The sequence below is a fragment of the Notolabrus celidotus genome, chromosome 1, assembly GCF_009762535.1.
Source record: "Notolabrus celidotus isolate fNotCel1 chromosome 1, fNotCel1.pri, whole genome shotgun sequence".
Lineage (NCBI taxonomy): Eukaryota > Metazoa > Chordata > Actinopteri > Labriformes > Labridae > Notolabrus > Notolabrus celidotus.
The window spans coordinates 21,047,684-21,067,343 of NC_048272.1; the positions used below are offsets into that span (position 1 = coordinate 21,047,684).

General features: G+C 40.9%; 1 protein-coding gene across 3 annotated transcripts in view; it reads right to left on the reverse strand.

The window, feature by feature from the left end:
• Positions 1-19,660, reverse strand: part of ephb2b (eph receptor B2b) — a 229,763-nt gene that overhangs the window by 138,572 nt on the left and 71,531 nt on the right. For all 3 annotated transcript variants that reach the window (XM_034693093.1, XM_034693099.1, XM_034693085.1), the window contains exon 2: positions 2,666-2,745. In XM_034693093.1, the coding sequence (XP_034548984.1) occupies positions 2,666-2,745 (80 nt within the window). The remainder of the gene's footprint in view (positions 1-2,665; positions 2,746-19,660) is intronic.

The following is a 19,660-nucleotide window of genomic DNA, read 5'->3' on the forward strand; positions in this document are numbered from 1 at the left end:
CAATGTAATGTGACTCTGTTTGAAGCCACGCCCACATCTGAATGAAGCAACCTTCAATAAAGTGTTGGGAACATAAAATCCCTCCACCTTGTCCAAAAAAATCTAGAACATAATTTAAAATCCTTGGTATCTTAAATAGCTCATAGTGCCCTATCACCCCTCTAGAACACTACTCTCCCAACATGCAGGCCTGCTCATCGAACCTTAAGTCTCTAAAAGTAGTACGGGAGGTAGACCTTTCGGTAATCAGGACCCTCTCCTTTGGTATCATCTACCAGTCAGGGTCCGGGAGGCAGACACCCTCTCTACTTCTAAGAATAAGCTTTAAACTTTCCTTTTTGATAAAGCTTATAGTTATGCTGCTATAGGCTTAGACTGCCAGGGGAACTGACACACTGGGATTCTATCTCACCCCTCTGTCTGCCTGTCTCTTACTTTAACTCTTCCCGTCCCATTAAAGTTACTAACCATAGACCTTTCTGGAGTCCCTGAGCTCCCTTGTCTCGTAGGTTCCTCTGGATCGCTGCCGTAGACATTCCGGACTCCAGCTACTACTATCCATCTCACCACTATAATCTCTCTCTCTTTCTTTCTCTCTCTCTTCATCTCCCTCTATCCCTCTTTCCAACCCCAACCTCTCTACTTTAAGAGTTGGCTTCAAACTTTCCTTTTTGAAAAAGCTTATAGTTAGAGTTGGCCCCTGCTTGGATCAGCTCTTAGTTATGCTGCTATAGGTTTAGACTGCAGGGGAAAATTCCCACCAGGAATCCCAGACTCACTCAAATCACTCCACCGTATGAGAAAATCTTGTTTCACCAATTGTGGAACTTCTTATGTGCAGGCATTTTATTATTTCTGATCTGATGTTTCTTATCTCCATGTTTGTTGTAAAAAATGGTAAATACAAAACACTTAAGAATAAAAGAAATGTGCCGTTTTCAAGACTGGAATGGAGTTGATAACATCCTGAATAAATTGTAAACTTTTAGCTTTTAACATCTGATTGGTTGTGTTGTTCTTGTCTTGATCAAAGCAGTGATTGTCTCTGCATGAGTGTCTTCCACGAGCACGGGGTAAACAGAGTTTCAGTTAGCCAGGATCTCTCTGCAAACTCGCTACTCTTGCTCCACACTCAGAGGTTTTGGAAGACCCTCTCTGCGGCAGACCCTCCACGCAAACTCACAAACTGTGCATGGAGAGGTAGTTTTTGGAAAGGCCTGTTTTATCTGCGTGCACCCCGCCTCATTGATCGGCCTTGTGCTTAAATCAAATGTGGAGAAATTTGCTTCGGAGCAGAAAACTTCCCCGTGGATCATGTGGTGAACCGCCTCACTGGAACAAAGCTGATTCCTGTCGAGTTTTTCAGCCTGATGTTCAGACTTTTAACTTCATCTCACTTTTTGTCAAACTTCTGCAACAATGACCGTCGGATTCAACCATCCTGAAGTTTCCAATGAGCCTTAAATGTAATCTGAAAAGTGGGTTGAGTGGATGCTGAATCTAACATTTTGTGAAGATGAAAGGAAGATGTGATGTAAACTGTCTTTGGAGTCAGCATGTGTGCGTACACTGTGTCTGTGCAGATTGGATCCAGAGCTGGCGAGGGAGAAAAGGAAACCCGGCGTCTTTTTTCTCTTTGCTATTGATTTTAGGGCCGAGCAGGGAGGAGACAATGTGCCCTCAGGTTAGGAGAGATGAGGTTGTCCTAAATTATTTCTGAACAACTTTGAAGTCATATCATCAAGCGGTTGAAGGCCAGATCTCTACGCTTCCTTTTTTGCTTCTCTTTAGCACAAAGAGACACAGCATGATAGAGTATAATTCAAACCATCTTTAATACAAACCACAGGAGCATAAATAATTGAATAAAATCGGCAGTGGTTTTTTTAAATGCACCAGCAAATAAGTCGACAACATTTTTTCTCTATTTTGGACCCGCTCTAAGAAGCCTAAATCTTGTGGTGGGGGGAAAAAAAGTGGAGTAGACTGAGACTCTGGTTTTGGCTGGCTCTAAGTGAGCCTGGCTCACATGTGGCCGAGAGGAACCAATGCCCTGGCAAACCCTGTGGAAAGGCCGTGCATCAAACACCAGCAGGGCCTGTATAACACATAGATTCTAATCTGGCATGTGAACACACGTAGTTAGCTTTAAGTGCATGATTGTTCTCTGTTAGTTTGTTGTGAACCAGAAAGTTCAGAAGATAAGTGAAAAAAAGAAGAAGATAAATAAAGCAGGGGGGCGGAGGATTAGTCTTTGAGGAGCCAGACAGAGGAGTGGTTGTATCTCCTCCTCAAATTTTGCAACAAACACAAAAACAAATCAACAGTGAGGTCTTCTTCTTTTTGAGTTTGGGGTGAAATAATCCCCGTGTGGTAGTCGAATTGTTTCCATCTTACTCTGCAGATAGATTTGTGGGATTTAACTCGCTCGGGGGTCCAGGCGAGCCAGCTCATTAATTGATCTTTGACCTTAAAGTGAGAAACCAAAACACAGACAGAAACAACACGACTACGGCCGGCTGAGCAAATTCACACATTAGCTGCGCTTTTACGTCCAACAAAAGCGAGGCTCCCCTCACAACTCAGCTTTGTTGCCGAACTTTGACTGACTCCACCACTTAAATGATAATTAAATCATATCTTTATTATTGAAAGTAGAGCTTACGCTGTTGTCACTGGACCCCGACACCGGGTAGACCGTCCAGCCAAGCTCCGCCGTTGCTGTAGTCGAGTCCATGAGTGTCTCTGTGGAGAGAAGAGAGGAGAGGCGGAGGTCAGATAATCTCCTGACAAGATGAAAATGTCGCTGCGGCCGAGAGGAAACCACTCGAGTAATACAAATATTTGAGGCAGGATGCTGTTTGCTCCGGTGAGGACAGAGGAAATGGAGAACACTCACTCAGTCTGAGGTAAAAGCTTCACGTTTTGATGAATCAACAAATAAAAATGTCAACTAACATTTTTTTTGATCAGGTAAAACAGCAGCAAACCAATTTCAACAATATAGATTTGTTTATTTTTTTTATTTTTTTTTTATGTTGATTTATGTTTTTATTTTCTATAATAGAGTATTAGGGTCACATTATAAAATGAAAAAAAAAAGAAAGAATAAAGTTATAAAACTATAATAATAATTTGTAAATTCACAAGAAAAAAGTTGTACATTTATGGAGAGAAAAAAGTCAGAATTTGAGTCAACAGTTAGCCTTTTTTTATTTTGAAGGGGAAGATCAGAGGAGCAGCAGGCCTGCACTAAACTGAGCATTGGGGAGCATTTTTTGAGGTTATACTTTGTTATAGGTTTAATAAAAATGAATAGTGTAAGAAGAAGAAACAGACAGAGTCTAAAGAAAGGCAGCTTGGTTACTCTTCTGCAGATGCTGTTCGTCCTCAGCTGTTCAGTCTAACATCACAAGATGTTCCACGTCCCTCCCCCTATTCGTTATTTTACATATGGATGAACTAGAGCATATAATCACTACTTTCATACTATTTGTACATTTTTCGACTTAAGTCAGGGTGGTTTATGAGTTTATTCTTGTAAGTCTGAGATGTTTTTCTCATGAATAAAACACATTTAATGCTGTAATATTATTCTTAATGGAAGGCTTTAATCTTGTCAATTTCTGAGTTTATTCTTGTAAATCTGATTTTTTTTCATCAATAAAACAAATTTAATTTAATTTAATTACAAATTATTCCTGAAATATTACAACATTACGAGTTTATTTCTGTAAAAGTTACAACTATTTTTGATTAATATAACATTTTCATTCTTGAAATCTAAATTATTTTAATACTTAATGCAGCTCTAATTCTTCTTCAACATTTTCCAGAATCAACATGGACATTTTTCAAACAAACAATTTCACAACTAAAGTTAGTCTGTTGAGGCTTTGATTTAAATCATATAAATTAAAATAAATGCTTTAAAATCCTTTAAAAATAATCAGAAAATACTTTTTATAATTTTGCAGAGCCAAAATCTACATCCTTATATAGCTTATTTTTCATTTGATAAACAAAGATGAAAAATGTAAAGACTTTAATTAACGGGTTTTTTTTTTACTTGAATTATGACACCGATGATTCATTTATTGGAACAATTTTTCAACAAATGATTGATTCTCTAGACATGAGTTATTGATATCAGACTACAACTTTCACTCCTGTGCGCCTGGATCCTGCATGAATCTGGTTTGTCAGTTCTTGAATCATGGACTACAGAAAGGATCCTGATCGCTGCAGACACCACATCTTCTCCTTCCATTCACACAGAGGTTTCTGCTTTCAGAAGCTAGCTGCAGACTCTGCTGCAGAGACCCAGACTGATGGTGAGGTGATTGAGCTGCAGAGAGATTGCTGGTAGGTCAGCAGAACTGTGCCACCATCCATACGACTCGTAGGGAAAACAACAAGCTGGAAAAGTAAATCTCCTCAGTGCAGAGGAGAGGCCACCCTATACGCCGGGATTAACTGGTGGAGAGAAACACCTCTGGTAATTGGGGTCAAAGAAAAATGTGCCTCCTGTCTGTCATGAGGTCCTCAGTGGCACACATTCCTCTGACCCGACTGTCTGTCATACGCTTACTGAAGCGTCCACACTGTCACCCTCTGTCCCCTCTCCTCCTCACCCTCTGTCCCCCTGTCCTCTTTTCCATCTCCTTTCTGAGAGTCACAGAGGACACGTATCATACATTTCTCCCTCTGATCGAGCCTGCGTCCGTCTGATTCTTGTCTTGCGTTGAGCTGCAGCAGATGGAGGGAGCACTCGTCAAGTCGCAGGCATCAGCTGTGACTCCAAAATGCCACGGAGGGATTTAGAAACCCCCTCGACAAACACGGCTACTCAGTTTAGCATAAATCACATTGTTCACAGAGATTGGGGGACGATTGCAGGCTGCTGCAGCTCTTCATTAACGCAGCGAAATGAACTCAGTGAATTTGTTTTGTGAGGGAGGGTTATTTAAATGTAGATAACGTGTGTTTGAATAAAACATTTCTACTTAGAGTTACACAAAGACCAGATAGTAGGTTACTATGAGTGCAAATAATCAAAGGTAGTGTGCTTTAAGGTACATCTCACTGGATATCAGCATATTTGTAAATCTGCATATGGAATTAAAGTTAGAGCTCCTTTAAGGAACTTTTGCTATGTGTTGATTTCGCGGCCCCTGTGGACAAAATAAGACTCCTTCTCTCTTTGCTGATTTTGTCCTGCTCCTTCTCTGATATTATATTGTCTTATGTTTCTTTCTGTCAATACTCAAACGTATCTAACTCTGTTAGTGTGTAGTGTGCAATGATGGCCATATTGTTGCAGTCCACACTTTAAATTTTTTTTTTTTCGCTGTTTGTTATAAGTGAGCTCTGTCACAACTGTAAACATTTTAGAAATATTTTATTGTGGACAAGGCTTTAAAAAAAATAAAATGATGAAATAATAATAATATTACAAATAATAATAATAAAAAAATATAATAAAAATATAATAAAAATAAATAAAAATAATATATTAATATCAACATTATAAGAGGTAATAATAATGTTAATCATGTTATTTATTTATTCATTATTATTAATATTATTATAACAAGAATACATAAATATATGAGTAAATAAAGATTACTATTATTTACTTTCCGTGGGCAAGGCTTTATTAGAATTACAATAAATAAAAAATATTAATGTTAATATTATAATTAGTCATAATAATACAAATGTAATTTATTTGTTTTATTTGATTTATTTATTCATGAATTTATTGTTATCATAAGAATATATTAAAAATATGAGCCTATAAAGATTATTCTTTTTCACTTTAAAAAGCTTGAATGCATAACAACACATCAAGAGCAGAACAACAGCAGCACACAGTTATAAAGCCTTCTAAAATGTAGCATGCCAGATTTCAGCAGGTACGTCACTCCAGAGTTCCGGACTGCAAAAGCCAGAAAGCCCTTAGTCTTCAATCGGGCTCTTGGAGCAACCAGCAAACCCCTATCAGACCCATAGACTGATCATGTATAGCTATAAAAGTAATTTATAACATTTTTGTATCAGGACGGAAATGAACAAGAAGCCAATGCAAAGAAGTTAGAATTGGAGTTATGCGATCTGATTTTCTTGAACCTGGACCAATTGGGCTGCTTCATTTGAGCACATTGAAGACAATGAACAGAAGCATGTGATACACCAGAATAAAGGCTGTAGTTTAGAAGCCCCTTGTTCATTTGCGCTGTATTATTACTGAACTCTCTCTGTATTGTTGCAGATTAAAATCCGTTAAAAGTCTGCACTACAATCTGGAAACTTTACGACCACCAGGAATGACACGCAACACGTTTGAGCACCAATAATCGGCCACATTCATTGATTATCAGTCCTGTGAGATGCAGTAACTGGATTTTCTCACTTTTAGATGAGTTAGAAGTTAGAAGAAAACTACAGATTAGTGTTTCCCTTGGCTGAGAGAAACGTACTATATTTAATGATTCAATGAAATCAAAGGTAGAAGATCTGAAGTTCTCTCTCTAAGTTTGATTGAACTCAGCTCTGTTCCAGCGTGCAGGATGTTTAAGAGACTTCCAGTTGTTTCATAGCGCTGGATTCCTTTTGATTCCTCTCCCTCCAAAAGCCACATCTTTAATTAACCAGACTCCACACACACACGCGTTTGTTTCACAGCCCTCTGCTGACTTTCTGCTTCTCACCAATAATACTAGATTTCACATCCTATTCAGATATCACAGAGCCCCAAATCGTATAATTAGGCAGATGAGGCTGCAATTGAGCAGCTATTGATAACCTTGTGTGTGACTCAGAGCCGAGCAGCCTACATGGGTGTTAGGCAGTGAAATGGTAATTATCCCCCATAATGATAACGATAATTAGTGGAGGAGTAAAGTGAGAATAATGAACCCCTCTGTGGTGGTTCAAGGAGGGTTGGAGGGGGAGAAAGGGGGCGAGTTCCACCAGGGATGTTAACACGGCGTGGGTGACACTGAGCCTCACACCATCCATCTCTTCTCTCCGTCTGCGGTTACAAAAACTCTCCCTTCTTTCACTTTCTCTCCTTTTTTAACAACTCGTCCTGCTTCACTCCTCACCTCACACTGACCCTCTTGACCTCCCTCTCCTCCTCTCTTTCATGCTCCGTCTCTCTCCTGCCATCACGCCGGACAAGCAGTCCCTCACCCTGAAAGACTGATCACTTTTACTCCTCCCGCTGTCTTCACTTCAGTCCGGGCAGACACGCCGATTCATTACTTCCCGTGGAGCAGAGCGGCGCATAGCTCACCGCTGTCAGACAGCAGCTCGTTCTCAGTGTGAACCTCCCGCCGCAGCAGAGCGCGGCCGCTCAGCAAGACACGCCGGCTATTAATCAGGAGGAGGAGAGCGTGCAGAGGAGCTCCACTGGATCCAGGCACTGGAGCTTTTTTTTTTTTTTTTTAATGGGCACATGTTTACGATGTGAGGATTGGAATTTGTCACTCGTAGGACTGACAGTGGTGACATCATCACAGGGGCGTGGCCAGACTTTGTTGCTGGAGTTAGCAAGTGCATAAACATTAATCCATGAACCATCTGTGACTGCTAACTTTATGGCATTTTAAAGACATTACACACCTGTCTGTTATTTTTCCAACTTAAAAAAATAACAACAAAGTAGCAACAATTAAATCTACTAATCTTTGATATTTCATTAAGTTCCCTTTAATTTAAAGTTCCAACAAAAGAACATTTGTTACATCTAAATTATAAGAAAATTATTATACTAGCCCCATTAGTTGATTTAAAAAAGTCTGGCCTCTTGGGCATTGGGCATATGGCCAATCACAGTTCTGGATTTTGGGGCAGTACCTGGGGTGGCCAATCAGATTTCAAAGAAGGGCCTAAGCCACCCCTACACACCACTTTGGACACACCCCTGCATCCTAGAAAGTCTTTAAACAAATGTGTTGTGTGTCTCAGTGTCTCAGTTTAATTGATAAGATAACTTTCAGCAAACTTTGAAGTTATGAAAATAAATATGAATTATGTGTGTTTTTGTTGCTTAGTTTGGAGAAAATTAATGAGAATATAGAGGTAAGGACTGTGTTTGAAGTTATGCTTGAATCATTCTGGAAACATTTCTTTAAATCTAAAATCTATCCAGAGTAGAAAAATGCAGAGAGATCCTCAGGATGTTTTTCCCACCAGTAGTAGTCTAACTTGAAATTAAACCTTGCAGATAGATGTCTCTGCATAAGTTTTCTGCCTTTCTTTGATTCCAGATGAAGTCGCTGCAGGTTAATGAATAACGGCACAGGAAACACTGCAACATGTGCATGTAGAGGGATAATTTTCTGCAGACCAGCTAAATGAAGTGTGTAATCATTTTGAGGGGCAGTAAGGATTGCAAGTCTTTGCATCAACTTTACTTTTTTATATGTTTATATTTACGGCATGAGGTCTACAAAATTAATCTTTTCAGGCCGTTATGCCTGTTTAAGTAATCTGTTTTATTAATTTAATGTGTATTACAAATGTCATTTTAAACATGTGATAAAAAAATGTAACCATTTGGCAGCCAAACCTCCAAAATCTTGTGAAACATGATCTGTTTTTCCATCACATCAGAGGTGTTCGGGTGCTTGTTTGGTCGTTTTGTGATTCTTTTGATGCGTTATATTTATAAACCACGCACAGAGAAACAGCCTTGTTCCATCAGTTTTGGTTATAAATGTCTTCAGTCACACACACAGTCGTTTGTAACCCTTGTCCTTGCACTGAAAACGTGGTTCTGTAATCCATCCTCATGAAACAAACTCTTGAAGAGGTTGTTGTGTGAGCGCTCGGTCTGAAGCGTTCTCTGTTTGTCTGCTTCTTCACATCGCCGAGCCTGCGCTCTGAAATCTGATGACAAATTGCAGCCTCTCCATTACCCACTTGTAGCACTAAGTGTCTGTGTGTTATTTGTGCAGCGATGGAGAGTGATGCAGAAAGTGTTTAAACTGCTGAGGCTCATGGGAAAATGGCCTCCAAGCCGACGGTCACCGGTGATATTTCACCACCCGAACAGTAAATATGGATGTTTTTAAATATTAAACAACGACATGAAAGCCTCAATGTGTCATGTATTATTAATTATAAAGAATATTAACAATAAAAGGGTCCATAATTTATGTTCGTACACCATTATTCCTCTTTCTGAACCTGATCTGCTCCACGGTGAAGGGTGCCATGAATATGCAATGAGACCTGGGAGTCTAAGAAAAGCCGACGAGGCTGAGAGTGCTTCCTCCGACACTTCCTGAGACTAAGGAGAGAGTTTACTGCTGATCTGAGAGAGAGCTCTCCACTGAGGGGCCGTCTGAAGTGACAGGAGCGGGGGAGACGCAGGGGAGACAAGGGAGGAGGGAGGGGAGGGAGGAGGGAGGGAGGGCTGTGCTACTACAACAACACTCTTCTTTTCCAAGAGGGGTCAATGCTGTGATTTGGCTTTCTAAAGAAAGCAACAGCGTTTTGAGTAAGGAATACAGAGGAGCTGTTCACAGAGGAGACGTTTGAGCCCCAACAACTACAGAGAGAGGGAAAGAACAAACATGTTACGCACACACATACAAAGACGTCAGTCTGGGAGTTATTTACAAGACTCTTGTGTTACTGAGAGAGCAACACAACGACCTGAGAAAACAGCTCTACTTTAGTCTAAGTCGATGTAATTTTGAGCTTTGTCCTTTTACTAATATCTGAAAGTATGAGGATTTAACTTAAATCCACAGACACAACAGTATATCCTGACATTTGAATTTGAAGCGCATGGTTGTGCTACGATATTTGTCACGAAAATTACGAAATTACAACAAAGACAAAGCAGCTACCATCGCTCTGAACATATTTTTGGCTTCTTGGCTTTTGCTTGTTTTTAAATTGGTTTCATTCTTTTATTGTGTTGTTTTAATGTCGTTTTTATGGATCTTTATGTTCTTATTGTGCCGTACTTTGGTCAACATTCACTGGTTTCAGAGTTTTTAATGTGCTTCATAAATAAAACTGCATTTGACTGAACTGTGTACCAAACCTAACCCTACAGAGAACTTGTCATTTTCAATCACATGTTTACGACGGTGATGCTTCACAGCTGTCAGTGTCCAGTTGTCCTACAGTCACGATGGGCATTAAACGCATCCCAGACGCACAGCAGAAGCTGTCCTTATATGCTCTTGCTCATTTTCAGGCTTCATATCCTCCCTCTGATGGCTCTGCAAACTCTCACTTTCTTTCTTTTGGCCAGCTCTTTAGAAGCCTCCTCCACTGTTGCCTTGTTGCAAAGTCGGTGTTTCTCTACTTGAAATGAAAACTTGAAACACGGCCATGTTTTTTGGACCCCAAATCTGAAAGTTTAGTATTATGATCAAGAAGCAGCATCCGGTCTCAAAATATGAAGCCCATGCGTAAGTACTAAAAACTGCAGTTCATCGAGCTTCCAATTGAGGCTGGCTGCAGAAACTCAGGAAACCATATACACACCCATTCAAAGAAGACAATCTATACAGCAGAAATAAACATGTTTACAGCCTGGTTCAAAAAACAGTTTCGGTCAGAGTAGCTCATTTCTTTATCGGCACACACTGTACGGGGGAGAATTTTCGAAGATTGTTAACTTACGAGTTTTGCCCAAATAAGGACATGGTGGATTTGAATGACAGGCGGGCACCCTGTAGCTGTTAGCGCTAAGGCGAAAGGCCCGCTTCTTTAACTCGCACTAGCTCAGACAAAGTTAGGTGGAGTTGGGTGACGTCACGGATACTACGGCACTTTATTATGATGTCATGATTTGAGTTGTAGGTAGCACTCTGCGGCTTCATCCAGGGATTACTCCGACACACTTTTACCTCACAATTTGAGACTTTGCACACGTTTAGTAATGACCTCCAACGTCTTAACTTCATAGTTTAGGAACATAAAAAAGCATAACACCACCTCTTCAAGTGTACAAAGTTAAAAGCTACACTTTTTAACAATGAGATAAGAAATGACGGCGTTGCTTCATGACTTGGATTGCATATTGCAATTTTCATGTGCAGAGCCATGAAGAAACTTGGTCTGCTGTTAGTCATGAGTTTATAATTTGACAATTTTTTTTTTTGTTATGGTTTCAAATTGAGATTCTCCAGACTTCATATCAAACATACTTGCTCTTTCTGCTCAGGTCTTCTGCTTGTGGCTTTCTTAGTCATTCTTCCCGCCAGCTTGTTTCTTAATCCGTGCATTTGGTTTACGACGATGACTGTCCATTCGTATTTCGACCAAAGGGTAATGATTCAGGGTCTGTCAGACTGATGGGAAGTTACTTGGAGTGATGTATGGAAATGTTCTCTTCAACCATGACTAATCTTTTAACTACACCTTGGAACTTGTGCACCTTTACCCGGGGCGGTGAACGCAACATGTGCAGCTCACCAAATATTTATTACCCATCACAAGTTCATGCGTGCTACTACAAGCGTCTTTAATCATCCTGTTTTAATGGCTGATGAGATATTTCCCATTCCCTCTCTCTTTTTTTCCTCAGCAGGAAGAATTCAATTGAACAATTTGCTTTGCAACTTCTTGCATCATTATTTAGGAAAAACCCTGAATATAAAGTACTTTGACATTGCAGTTCAAGCCAGATTCAAAGACGATTTTTGAACACACTGATCTATATTTAGGACCTGCGGTTTAATGAGTGTGTTTTGAAGAAGAAATTGACCTCCAAAGCAGCGTGAGGCCGCTCAGAGGCATGACTTCTTTTCATCTTTCTCGCCGCAGCTTCTGCTCTCTTTGGAGAAAAAGTTTTAATTCGATATAACATTGACGTAACCACATATGGTGCTTCTAAAGGTTGAGATAATGTCAGTGGAAAGGGCTAAAAAACAGACAAACCTTCGCCCTAAGGCGAAACCAGAAACCTTTGTGTAATCAGAGACTCAGACCTTAATTTCAGCAGCCACATTAAGACAATTGCAAAGTCAGCCTACTATCACCTTAAGAATATATCAAGGATTAAAGGACTTATGTCTCAGCAGGATGCAGAAAAACTCGTCCCTGCATTTATCTTTAGCAGACTAGACTACTGTAACGGTGTCTTTACAGGTCTCCCTAAAATGTCCATCAGATTAATGTAGCTCTAGCGAAAGTTCAGACAGGAAGACTATAAAAGCAACTACAGCAGTTGTTTAACTCTCCTCTCCCTCGTTCAATAGCTTGCCCGCTTCCAGCCGCACGCTCCGGAGCTGTCATTGGTTAATCAGCGGCGGCTGTCATCCAATAGCTCAGTGGCACGCCCTTATCGTCAGCCTATCAACTTTCTGCTGTCTTTTTAAATGTGTCTCTCTCCTGCTAGTTCCATCTTGCTTTGATGGTGCGCACCCCTCCACCTCCACCTTGTTTAATTTTGTTGTGAAAAATATGTTAAGTTAAAATCATTGTTAAATCCAAATGCTAAATATATATATAAATATAAAATTTAAATCTGAATGTTAAATGCTGCTCTGCGATCCTAAATATTTAGCTGATATGCAAATTCACGCTGCCGCCTAGCAGGAATACCAAAATAACTAGCTAAATAACTTACATTTAGATTTATATTCAATATTTAGATTAATATTTAACATTTATGTTTATATTTAATATTTCAATTTATGTTTAACATTTATATCTATATTTAACATTTAGATTTAATGTTGAACATTTAGATTTATATTTAACATTTGATTTTCCAATGATTTTAACTTAAAATATTTTTCACAACAAAATTAAATATGAAGAAGATCACAAATATTCTCTAAATGTGTTAAACAAGTGACTTTTAAAAATTCACTCTATATTTTATGACATTTTGGAGCTAAATGTGGAGAAATGTTGCTGTTATTTTCAGTGTGCACAACTTTACAAACAGCACCCTATACCTATCTTAGCTTATTTTTTAAACTTTTTTTTAACTCTAACTTTAAATGCAAATTTTAATTCTATTTTTTAATATATTTCTAATTTCTCTTTTCTTTTTTTTTTTGTTTCATTACATTTGTCATTTTAATTGTGCTCTTTTGTGCTTGTCTGAATGTTTCCAATGATTTTAATGTTTTAATGTTAAGCACATTGAGTTGCCCTTGTGTATGAAATGTGCTATACAAATAACGCTGCCTTGCCTTTCCTAAGAAAGAGACTCTGCTGTAGTCTGACCACCGCTGCTGAAGGGTGCATATATGCATCAACTTGAGTTTCACTAAACACCTTAAATCAGAGTATTTGATGGCAAATGTGGGACGGTTGTGGTATGCCGTGCAGTTGCAGAGTAACATGAGCAAGCTGTTCATCGTGCTAAAAACAGAACCCTATATGGCGGACCCGGCACGGAAATCTGCCCAGATTAAGGGGCAAGGCATTGATATACCCCTGAGGGATCTGCTGCAAGTGCAGAGACATGATTCATAGCTTTAATGATTGACAGGGCTACTGTACGGCCGGCTGGAAAGAATAACAGTCTGTTTCATTTAGAGGGAAGAGAGTGGAAGGAGCCGCTGGTCCAGAGAAACTCAGCTCAACTTATCTGTCAGCACAAGCCGGGCCCATTAAGGTCCTGCAAGAGCTCCCACCACTGTCACAGAGCAGCATATCCCATGTGTTAAATGAATTCTTAATCCCGCTTTTACAATGAAACAGAGGCTTTGTGGACCATGTGGCGCTGGCTCAAACCCCAGGAGCAGCAATTTTTCCTCATTTTTAAGAGTCAAAGGCAGACTGGCATGCAGCCCCGGGTATCCCTGTGTGTCATTGGTGAGACATCGGTCTGTCAGGGTGATTTATGTGGTGTGGAGGCCATTGTTGGGACCTGAAAAGGCAGGTTTTTTGGAGGAGCTGCGATGATGATGTAGGTGTTTCTCGGAGCAATGAGGTGGAGCTCGGAGTTCAGCCCCACCTCATCAAGCCTGCGGAGCGCCGCGCTTTCTGAGGCAATGAGAGACGAGGGAGGAAGCCGGGGCGGTTGGTTTTGGCAGAGGACGGTGCATCGGGGAAATACAGTACAACACGCACAAACACTGACGCACGGAGAGCAGAGCACTCTCAGAGCGACTGTTGACAGAATGATACAGCATGGCGTTTCCAGGGGCCTCAGGCAGGATGTAAGACAGTAATCCCGACACAGCCGAGCCGTGTTATCAGTCAGTGGAACTTAAGTTGTCAGCGAGGCCAAGGGGCAACAGCCTAAAACAAATGTAGGAAACAGAAAACTTTAACTTGATGTATGACTGAGAAAGTGTCTCGTTCTCTATTTGGACTGATGCTGCTTTAAATTCAACCGTTTACCTCCAGGATTTCAACCACGGAGAGTGTTGCATTGTGGGTTGTAGCCTTAATATTATAAGGGCACGAGGGCGGTAGAGGGTGGAGTCTGGGGAGGCAGGATCAGCCTGTCCCATTAAAGTTACCAACCATAGACCTTTCTGGAGTCCCTGAGCTCCTCCTTTGTCTCGTAGGTTCCTCTGAATCGCTGCTGTGGACTATTTTATGCCTGTGAAGTCTCTAAAAGTAGTATGGGAGGTGTGCAGATGTACCGATTTATTGTTACCCGTCATGATGTGAGCTCCAGTGACCCTTAAAATGCTTGCTCATTGTAAAGTCTCTAAAAGTAGTATGGGAGGTCGAACCTTCAGTTATCAGGCCCCTCTTCTTTGGAATCATCTACCAGTCAGGGTCTGGGAGGCAGACACCCTCTCTACTTTTAAGAGTAGGCTTCAAACTTTCCTTTTTCATGAAGCTTATAGTTAGAGCTGGATCAGGCTTGAACCAGCTCTTAGTTATGCTGCTATAAGCTTAGACTGACACACTGGGATCCTGTCTTTCCCTCTCTCTCCTCTGTCTGCCTGTCACTAACTTTAACTCTTCCTGTCCCATTAAAGTTACTAACCCATAGACCTTTCTGGAGTCCCTGAGCTCCCTTGTCTCATAGGTTCCTCTGGATCTCTGCTGCTGTGGACGTAGCGGACTCCAGTTGCTACAACTACAACTACTTCTATCTGTCTCACCACTATCATCTATCTCTCTCCTCATATCCCTCTATCCCTCTCTTCAACTCGGTCTCAGCAAATGTGTGTCTAACATGAGTCGGGTCCTGCTGGAGGTTTCTGCCTGTTAAAGGAAGTTTGTCCTCACCACTCTAATTTGCTAAATGCTGCAAAGTGCTCTGCTCATGGTGGATTAAGATGAGATCAGACTGAGTCCTGTCTGTAAGATGGGACTGGATCTTATCCTGTCTTGATGTTGGGTCTTTGTTAATAACAGAACATAGAGTACGGTCTAGATCTGGCGTTTGCAAAGCGCCTTGAAGTAACGCTTGTGATTTGGCACTATTTAAATAAAGATTGTTTAGTGTTTGCATCATGATGGCAGACGAAGCAACCTCAGATGTTTCTACTCATCTTGGGCTCACAATACTGACACCATCGCCAACAAAAGACACCAAACATGACTTCCTCACATCCCAGATTTCTTGTTGCATTAAATCTAAAAACACCTGAGAGGATTTGCTGCAAGGAAGGAGTCCAAGGATCATTTTGTCTCTACTTCATGCAAAGCTGTGAGTTATTATATTCAGTTGTCAGTAACTGTCACTGTCTTCTGTCAACTATCATGACTACGTCCCATTGTCATGCCAATCATGTGAAAGTAGAGCTTTTCTTTCCATGCATCTGGGTATGTTTTAGCTATTAGCAGCACCTGAAGGTCCATCATTAGCCTACTTTTGCTGTTAAATCATAGTCAGGTTTTGAGTGACACCATATTTTACGGCAGGGAGACATCAATGTAAGCAATAAATTGCAAGCAGGGAACGGTCACCTGGCCAATCATACACAGTCTGAGAGAAACCTGGCTAATAACACAGGCTGGAGGATTTATACGTACACTTTCCATATTTCCCAAATCTGTGACAACCCACCGAGACCTGTTTAACACATCAGAACATTTTGGATCTGCAGTGGAAAGTTCTGTAAAAAAGAGGCTCCCATATTTTTATAAGCGGCAGCAGCAGAGGAGGACTTACATGTGAGTCAAAAAAAGTGACATTCATCTCACCGTCCAATCGTTCTGAGTGCAGCATGAGCGCCATGTTTTTCAACGTATGAGTGGGGTGGAAATACCTGCAGCAGAGTTAGACAGGGGCGAATGAATCACTTTACGTCAGAGTGACAGCTTTTCAGACACCACTACTAATTGACTTGATGGAAATAATCATGGCAGGCCTCCCACGCTTTGCCTACGAGCCATTAGCTCAAAGTGGATGATTAAAAAATGCTCACAGCTCATGCAAGAACACGGAGGAATCCTTTATTTCACGGGTGTGTGGTCCCCGGCATCACATAAGACATTTCCCTCCCCCTTCCCAAGCTCTCTTCACTATCTTTCTCATACTTTCACTCTTTTCCTTCACCTCTTCTCTGCGTCGTGATTAGGGCCGTGCAGGTAATAACAGAGCTACAGGCCCTGCAGGAGCAGTAAGACCATGATACGCTTGTATTACCCTAAAAGACAAGATGTTCCCCCCAGCTTAAAATACACTCGACTGGAAGTGTTCGAGCAAAGGGACACATTTCCCCTCCTAATTTGTGTTACATGAGATGATGTCTGTGGATGTCGAGGGAGCAGCTAGCTCCATGCCAACAGTTTTGATTGGCAGCTGTGGCATATTGTGGGTTATGTGAAGAGGTTAGTGATGCGGGCTGAATGAAGGGAGGGAGGTAGGATGATTAAATGAGCAGGGACGGGTAAAAAGTGTCCAGATTTTTTTCCTTGATAAACTTAAACGGCCTTTAAAACAACAGAAATAGAGACTACAGCCAGTTAGACTCCTTTAACCTCCAGTATGTACTTCATATGCATGTGCACGTAACATGTCAGAGTGCACACAACTTCCTGAAGAGGGTGTCTTTTGTCAAAAAGTGCAAACTTAGCATCAATAAAACAGTAGTAGAAGTAAATTCTAAGAGAAACAATGCAATTTTAACACAAACGTAACCATCCATCCATTATCTTGACAGCTTATCCCGTTAGGGGTCACGGGGGACTGGAGCCTATCCCAGCTGGCTTAGGGTGGAAGGCAGGGTACACCCTGGACAGGTCGCCAACCTATCACAGGGTTAACACAGAGAGACAGACAATCATTCACGCACACACACTCACACCTAAGGGCAATTTAGAGTGATTCATCAACCTGGTAAAACGTAACCTCGTTATCTATTATATGGATATTAGCAGCAGCTCAGCTAGCAGCCCCCTCACCTGACCACTGTAAACATCAAAGTGCATCAGATACAGACCGATTATTTCACTTCCTTGAATTGAAGAGGAAAAGACCATCGTGTAGTAATAAGAAAAATGAAACTGGTGCATGCATTACAGCACGCTTTAATCCAAGGCTGCTCTGAACGCAACTCTCACAAGACAGTGCGTGATTCACAACGGCAGCATCCCGCTGCAAGACGGAGAAAGTAAGGCTAGCTACAGAGTGGCATGCTGGTATAGAGATGAAAAAACACTCAAGAAATCCTATCCAAAAAAGAACCTAGACTCATGGACTGTGAGTTGATGTTAGCTACAGCTCAGCTCGCAGCCCCCTCTGACATCCTGTATCTACTACAGAAGTAGACATATTTTAGGAGGGCATTATTTTGGCTCATGATTTGGCCAAATACCTCTAAAAGGAAAGGAATTAAATGAACCAGATTTTTAAGTGGTCAAGCAAGTTGACTGGTGAGCCACAGGCATACGCAGCATCCCTGTACACTAAACAGATACAGCAGATAGCGACCTCTATTTTAAATGATCCCTCACACCCTTTGCACGACGAGTTTCAGCTTCTTCACTCTGGATGACTTTTTTTTAGTCCCAAGGTTCAGAACACAGCGGTACAAGAAAAGCTGTGTTCCTGCTGCTATCACTGAGCTGAACAAGCCACAGCATTTCCCTTCTCATCTACACGCAAACTCCAATTTTAAGACTTAAATACAGATTTATTTTTCTCTGATAAGCCTTTTAAATGGAACCTTTAGCACTTTTATCATTTTATCATGTCTACTGATTTTATCATTTTTATTGTTACATTAGTTCTAGGATATTTTAGTATGTTTAGCACTTTAGTTTGTTGGTAAATGGTAAATGGACTTGTTCTTATATAGCGCATCTCTAGTCTTTCTGACCACTCAAAGCGCTTTTACACTACTCGTCACATTCACCCATTCATACCCATTCACTCACTGATGGTAGAGGCTGCTACAGTAAAGGACCATCAGTGTTAGCTAATCTCATTCGTTCACATTCACACACCTCTGAACAACAGAGGGAGCAATTCGGGGTTCAGTGTCTTGCTCAAGGACCCTTTGACATGTGACTGTCGGATCTGGGACCGAACCGCCAACCTTCCGATTGATAGACGACCGACTCTACCCACTGAGCCACAGGGGCCTTGTTCTGTCTTGTAATTCTGTAATGAGCTTAGATCCCACTGGCTGCAAAACAAGTTTATCTACAGGTACAAATAAAGTAACCTGAACCTGATTTTTCTTTCAATTTAAATATCTACACAAGTTAGTTTTGTAGAGGAGGAAGCTTGTGTGGACACATTAGCTCGGGTTAAACCCTTAAGGAAACAAAAGCTTGGCTCGCAGCCTCTTCTTATATTTCTCTTTATCAAACAGCTCTTATTTTGTAACAGACCAAGTGTTTTCTTCCAGTTTTTGTTGCCTTTTTTATAAAAATGTGCAGCCTGTAAAAGCTGTGATAAAAATCTGCTGCACATTTAATAACTGGCTCTTAAAGCCTCCGTCTTTAGCATGATTCTCCTCAAACTGACAGTATAATCAGTTTATATCCTCATCCTTTGACCAACGTTGATAAGAAAATAAACTGATTTGGAGTTTTACAGCCCCCCAAAGAGTCTGTCTTTGGTTTGAAAAGCAGTAATGTGTGAGTGCACACATTAGTGTCAGTGTGTGTTTGTGTGAAAGATAGTCCCCTGGTTTTATTGTGACGGCCTGTCCTTGTTGAGCTGATAAAAAGGATTCAGCTGAGAGAGAGGATTCACCCTCCAATTGATTTCAAGCCAAACTACATCCTCTGAGTTAACGCGAGCCGAGTCCAGTCATTAAAAGTCTGACAAACAAATCTAGTTTATGACCTATTCTACATCCTTTTAAAAGATCCTTTCATCCCGGCACAGATCCTTTAAAACCTGCTGTAAATTCCAGCGCAGAGGCCCGCGAGTTCTTGTCATTTGAAGTTCGGTGATAAGGCTGAACTGCTAACCTGTGAGGACTGCGGCTCCCCGGCAGAGAGGTATTCTGGAGGGAGACTATAAAACATCAATCAACAACATATCCTACAGTGGATCTGTACCTCTCCTCGCACGGACACAAAGCTTATAATCACGAGGACTGGGAGGCTGTGTGGAGTTTGTGCATTTGTTTCGAGTCAGAGACCCCCGCTCAGGAATAAAATGTAACCGTATCTCACATATTTGTATATTATTACATGTGGTTTCCTTGTTTTCCATGAATTACCAAAAACTGTACAACTGCAAATATTCCCGACCACAACATCCCAAATATACATGAGTGGGTTCCTTATTGAGGGTAAA